At 35.9% G+C, this 6,824-nt stretch overlaps 1 protein-coding gene across 1 annotated transcript in view; it reads left to right on the top strand.

Moving 5' to 3' along the window:
* The first annotated feature begins 1,863 nt into the window (after positions 1-1,863).
* The window catches only part of KCNT2 (potassium sodium-activated channel subfamily T member 2), a 130,860-nt gene continuing 125,899 nt past the window's right edge, over positions 1,864-6,824 (top strand). Inside the window, exon 1 of the mRNA XM_035895824.1 lies at positions 1,864-1,910. Coding sequence (XP_035751717.1) covers positions 1,864-1,910 — 47 coding nt within the window. The remainder of the gene's footprint in view (positions 1,911-6,824) is intronic.

Here is a 6,824-nt window from a genome sequence, read left to right as displayed (position 1 = left end):
AAGAAACAAAAGCAGAAAAACCAGCAAACAGAAGCAATAATAAAGCAAGATGGTAACAATAAAAAGCTGTCCAATTATATGAGAGAAGAATCAATATATAGGCTTTTCTGAATCTCACACAGACCTGCCAGTTTTGTGTAAGATACATTGTACAATTGAAATAGCAAGAAATTTGCTTTCATTTTGGGAGAAAAACAGTAATTAAATTCTTAAAGCAATGGGGAAATATCTAGTTTTAGTATTTTTACTATTTATTTTACTCAAGTCTAAGTGAATTGAATCTTTCCATTGATCTAAGTGGGCATTGGATCAGACCCTACTAGGAAGCTGGCTCTGTGTTTCAGGTAACATATTAATGAGTCATATTTAAAATTATGTTTTACACTTGGTCACGTTATAGTTAAAAAATGACAGATTGGGATTCACCCACAAAGTTTTTGTTCCTTTTTTGGATTTTTTTCTATCCATCTGCTCTTTTTTTTCTTCTCCCTTCTGCTGCATTTTCAGAAAACTAAATCTTAATTTCTGATTTTTTTAAGTAAAAATAAAACAGAGATAATCATTCTAATCAGTGAGGATACCATGTATGAACAGCTCTCAGCTTTGTTCTATTTGCTGTTTTTGAAAAGATGTGATCTTGAAAAATAAGAAGGAAGAAAAAGATAACTTACAGAAGAGCAGCAACAGAATAGTCAGTTATGTTTGTCTTACAGATCAGAAGGGATTAGTGATTAATGATTTGGGTTTCTCCAGTAATCAGAGGCTAACTTGAGTCACTTGCAAGGGACCAAATTTAAGAAGAGTGCTCAGCATTTCCTTAAATTCAAGGCATGCTAGACTCATCCTTTCTCTCATTAAACATGAGATCTATGCACACACAGTGTTTTTTGCTGTTTTAAGCCCTGGACTACTACACCCCCACAAAAAAAAAAAAAAAAAAAAAGAAAATTAAAAATAATAAGTAGCTCCTATGCCTAAACAAAGATGACGTTTCATTCACAGTATTTGGTTGTTTTTTTATATGTTAAAAAGGTGTGTGTTCCCGTAAACTGCCACACCTAAAGTGAGCAATGAGTCTTTAAAATTTTTTATTTATTTAATATTCTAGAGATGACAAAATCTACAAGGCAAAATCTACCAGAACAGTTTAAAGCTCCTATTTATCTGAACACCTGTTTCTATCTTTATCTGTATAATCTCCATGACAATGTCCCTCATAGTGTTTAGCTGCTTGCTTTGGAAGAGAAGTGTTAAATGGGGAGCACGCAAACTGAATCCAAACTTATTTTAATAAAATCTACAGAGAAATAACATCACGTGTTAAGTGGTAGAGTAGGAGTGATACAATTCCATCACTGCCATCCATCTATTTTGAACATGCAGTGGATATTTTCATACACGGTCATCGTTAAGCTTCTGATGGACCTGAGGAAGAAGGATCTTTTAAGGGCCATATAGCACCAACAGTAAGAGGCCCCATATGGCATTTATGCAGTGCTTCAGAGTTTATTTATTAAAGCCTTGATATTTGTGGGCTATCCTAATGTGCAATACTGGAAGTAGGCTGAAATTTGGAAAGTCAAACATCTCAAAAGACTGAGATTTCTCAAGGTCATGAAATGATAACTTCAAGAGTAGTAAAGTCCAGAGGTACCCGTGGCACAGGCCAAGATTTTGAACACTAGGAATTCAGAAGGAATGACCTTTAGATTTACTATTAAGCTAAAGTGACAGGGGGAGATGGATGATTAAAAAGGAGAAGTTGCCAGAGGTAACAGTAAATTTGTGACACTCGAGAGGAGCCTAGAGAGAAGGCTATACAATCTGTTTGGACTGTGGTTAGAGTTAAGAGGTAGTCGTGCTATGGGAGAGAATGAGTTCTTCCTGCAACAGAAAAAGCAGAAGCAAAAGTAAGAGAATAAGACTTTGACCAGAAGGAAGGGAAGTTTCCAAAGGAGAACAGAATAGGGCTAGTTACTAAGGAAAGGAAGAAAAACAGAGTTCTGAGTTACAATTCTAGATGGTGAGAGTGTAAAGAAGAAAGGCGTGTTGAAAGCAAAGGTCCTTGCAGGGAAGGAGAGCAAAGAAAGTAAACCACAGGAGGGACAGTGTGCCATTTCCTCGGTGTTTTCAAGTGAAATAGTGAAATTCTGTAGTACGTAGGGGAAGACAAGACAGGGTGAATTCTGCAAGGAACTAGAAGAGGAACTGTTGAAGAAGGGATTGGAAATGCTCTTAAAATTTTTTTAAAACTAAAAGCAATGGAAGAATAGGAAGAAGGAAGAGTTGGAGTGAGAGGATGGTGTAGAGCAAATTGTGAGCTAAGCATGGAGTAGCAGGAGAGAGGTCTCAGCAGACAAAAGAAAGAGGTTGGGGGCAAGAAGGTAAATAGATGGAGGGCTACAAACAACTCCTAAAACTACCCCCGACCCTGCAGACTGTCTTTAGTGTAGACACAACCATGTCTACTTGGGGAAATAACTAAGGGTTTTTTTGAGAGAATACAAGAGCCTTATTAAGCTAACAATTAACTGGCAATGTTACAATAGGCAGAAGTTTGGTAAGCATTAATAGATCTTCAAATGGAAGGTTTGCGATGATTAGCATTAAAATACTGTAGTAGAAAATACCGTTAAATTATAAATCAATATCTTGATGAATGTTATTCTAAGAACAGTATTTTCTAATTCATTCATACAATGTTTGCAGTGTACCCAGGCAAGCTGCTTGACCCTGTGTATGCTTTGCCTATCACAGAGAGGATAGATTAAATGAATAGACTTCCGTAGTTGTAGGAGAAGGTTCTGTCATCTAACTTTTGTTTTAGAACATCAACAGGTGATAAGGACATGTAGTTGTGATACAGAGGAATAGAGCATGTTAGGCACATGAATCGTCCTCCTCCTAAGGCAGTTTCATTACTCATGAGTCACCAGCTGTCCTGTTGCCTTTCATAGCAAAGCAACCTTTCCCTTGAAACAAAAATTAAATGTATGTTGAATGGCAAAGAGAAAACTTGGTACAGAAGTGTAATTTCAGGAAAGCAGTGGAGAAATTGTCCTGGTGAACAGAGAACAAAAATCAAGCAGAAAAAAGTAAAGATATGGTAGCTTGTAATGGGTTACTGTGTCTTTTGCTCCTAACAAACACATACAGTGTTAAATCCAGGCTGACAGTGACGTAAAGGTGTTATCATAGTATGCCTGATATTCAACAAGTTTGTTTCAAGTCTCTTTTTGACAAGTAGTTGCCAACATTATAAAAAAAAAAAACAAAACCAAACCAATGAACATGCCTGCTATTCAGGTATGGTTAATTGGCACAACTACATACAACTGAACAGTGTCTGGAATCAAACTCGTGAACCCCATTACTCAGAGCTCTTAGATGTTCAGATTTATGCAGTTGAAAAGCCTTGCATAATGGATTTCCATTGCAGTAGCTCTGTGCTATATATATCCTACACATGAAGTATTTTTGGCCAGAGGTTAAAAAGAGCTATTTTCACTTTAAAATATGTATGCTTTTCCCTCCTTGTATGCTTTGGGGGGAAAAAAGAAAACAAAAACAAGAAAAGTTTTACCAAACTTGTCAAGTATTTTCCTTGTGTGATTTTCTTGCAAAATTTAGCTTAAAGTGCACTATTTCTTAATGCATCATTCATATTAGATTTATTAACTTTCTAACCTTAGGCAATAGATTTGCAAAAGGAAAGTTTATTTGCAGTAAAAAGTCGAGTGTGTGGTATTTGTAGGGCCACTAGCATGGAGAGGGAGATTTTTCTGATCTTTCTTGTCCCCATAGCAAAACTTCATAGTATTTTCTGGTTGGTTTTTTTTTTTTGTTGGTTTTTTTTAACGTTTTTAATGGCAAAGAATACAGATTGCAAATTCATTTTTTATTACAACACTATTACTAGAATGGTGAATTTGTCACTGTTTTTTATGGGTGCAGGACTGAGATGAGAATTTCCTTTTTGAATTTGCAAGACTGATTGTGAATAGGGGATTTAAAGAAAAAGTAGTAGTATTTGATTGTAAAGCATGCATACTACCCACCACTGAGGCTCAGTCACTTGCTATCAGTCTTCCCTTAAAAATCACTCCCTCAAAGGAATGGAAAAAATGAGGGTATTTTGCACAGAAAAGTTTGAAAAATAATGTCATTTCATATCTTCATGGCTGTAATATTAAGTTGCTGCCATGGGCCTGTGTAGGTTTCACAAAGATATTTTTACATAACTGAGCCCAGCTGATTGGAAAAAGGAACATGAAGCTGGCTCACAATCACATTTTAAAATATATTTGTATTTATATACATAAAAATATAGATACACATATATACTATTTAAATTGTAAGGAACAAATTTTAAATACGGGATGAAATTCTTAGCATTTTTGCTTTTGAACAATTAAGTAAAGAAAAATTTTGCTTTTACATAGAAAATATTTTCTTGTGGTTGAAAGTGCAAATTTTTACTTTGTGCAACCTGAAAAATTTGGTTTGGCCTGTTTTCTGATGCTGTCTTGGATTTGTTTCCATCGAAACAAGCAGCACTTACTGGAAAGATACGGTAGAAAGGGTTTGAGCACACATACAGTTCTAAGCTACAAGGTTATTTATGCATCATTTATGCTTTATTTTGTAACTTGTGATTAAGCTGAACTCAGTTCATGCTATTTCTGTCTTCATTAATACAGAGAATTTTATGGTGACACTGATAACACCTGATCTCTATAAATCCATTAGTTATGGTAACATCCAATTACATGATCAAGCAAACCTAGGTATGTCTGGAAAAACTTCACTATATAGATTAACTCAGATTCACTGATTTAGAAGGTAACTTCTAAATAAATATGCTCATAGAAATAAAAGAACAATGCCCAGGTACAGATGTCGTAGCATACACTCTAAGTATTAAGATGACCAAACACGTCTTTGTTACATGACAGTTCAAATTTGAACCAGACAATTATACTGCAGAAATTGTTCTAGAGGAGTACTGTGAGAATTTAGCTTGGAACAATAAAGAGATAACAGGTAATACTGCATCCTACAAGACAGTTATCAGAACGTGTGGAATCTGTGTTCTATTCATGTACATTCACAATGTTAGATATTATAAAGAATCTACAAGACAGTATTACACTAACACAGTTCTGCAAAGAATATTCATTGGTTTATTCGTAATAAACACATAAAATCCCCTATCAGAAAAAGGCCTTATACCTGTCAGTTTTAATTATTCTACACTTGTTAAAATTAATCTTTAAGAAAATGCAGGGCCATATTGCAAATGTTAATTTTATCAGCATAGTGCATGGCAAACGGCTTCAATAAGGGTGTAGCTTTTAGAGACTATGTTCTAAAGTATCCAGAAAAATGTTGAGGGCCTGATGTCCACAGCTGTCTCATGTCATGCTCACACTGCAAGAATGGGCTACTAAATTAGGAGGCTGCAAAAGAAATAGCATCTTTTCTGTCTTTCCAATAAGTGGAATTGAGTACCCTGCCTGCCCCAACTACTACCATTTATTTTGACGTACTGTCATTCAGCAAGGTGAGGAAACAAAAAACTCAGAACTTTATATGTTCAGTGTTCATCATGACCTATGCACCTGATGACCGATTTCCTACCAGAAACAAATAGAAGGCTTCCCCAAGTAAAGAGCCAGTAACGGAAAAGTACTGGTCTTACCGCCATTTTCTTCAGCACAAGATGATGAGGAATCATTCAACAAGCAGTGTAGATCTGTCATATTGATTCTGATTGAACAAGCAGGCCTGGAAAGTCAAATAACCAGTTCTCTGTGAAGGTCTAAATAAATCAGAGTTCTGAGTATTTGAGAACTTGCAAAACTTCAAAAAGAAGAGAGCTACTACCCAAGACAGTCATGATTAAAATGCACTAATCTTGTATTAAAAGGTATAAGAAAAAAATGCCTAATTTACGTTTACTGTAGTAAAATAAACTCTGACAATAGTTCACTTTAGCACTTCAGATGCTTAATTTTTAAGCACTTATCTACACCCTACATAATAAACCTTCCAGTTTGAAATCTAACAGGATTTCACATATACTGGATTAGCAAATCCCAATAAAACACATATTGTGTCTATATTACAAGGCTTTTTTTGTAGGAGAAAGATGAAATGTCCCTTCCCATAGAGATGGGTTTAAGTGAATTGATGTGGTTTTCTTCAGATTGGCTCCATTTTCATAGTTAACACTGTACAAATACTTGATTCCAATGCCAAGAAGTAGTAAGCATAAACATTTACAGCCCTTAGCATGCAAGTGAGAAATCCAACTTATACTTTAATTTTTTAAGGGATTATTTCTGCCAAATCTGCTTTTTTCTAACACAAAGACAATTTAAAGATTTGAGGGTACAAGGTAATATTGTGACTATATGTGGTGGTTTGACCCTAGCTGGACACCAGGGGCCCACCAAAGCCGCTCTATCACTCCCCTCTAACTGGACAGAGGAGAGAGAAATAAATCAAAAGTCTCGTGGGTCGAGATAAGGACAGGGAGAGATCGTTTTATCAGTTACCATCATGGGCAAAACAGACTCAACTTGAAAAAAGTTAATTTATTATCAATCAAAATCAGAGAAGGAGAGAAGAAAAACTGCTAGATCTTAAAAACCTTCCCCCCACCCCTCCCTTCTTTCTGGGCTCATCTTCACTCCCAGTTTCTCTACCTAATCCCACCAGCGGCACAGGGGGATGGGAATGGGGGTTGAGGTCAGTTCATCACATGTTGTCTCTGCCGCTTCTTCTTCCTAGCTTTTTCTTCCTAGGGAGAGAACTCTTTC

This window comes from Egretta garzetta, unplaced genomic scaffold (assembly GCF_000687185.1).
Source record: "Egretta garzetta isolate BGI_Z169 unplaced genomic scaffold, ASM68718v1 scaffold86, whole genome shotgun sequence".
In the NCBI taxonomy this organism is placed as follows: Eukaryota; Metazoa; Chordata; class Aves; order Pelecaniformes; family Ardeidae; genus Egretta; species Egretta garzetta.
Note: the sequence above shows the minus strand (reverse complement) of the source record. Positions and strands in the feature narration are given on the sequence as shown.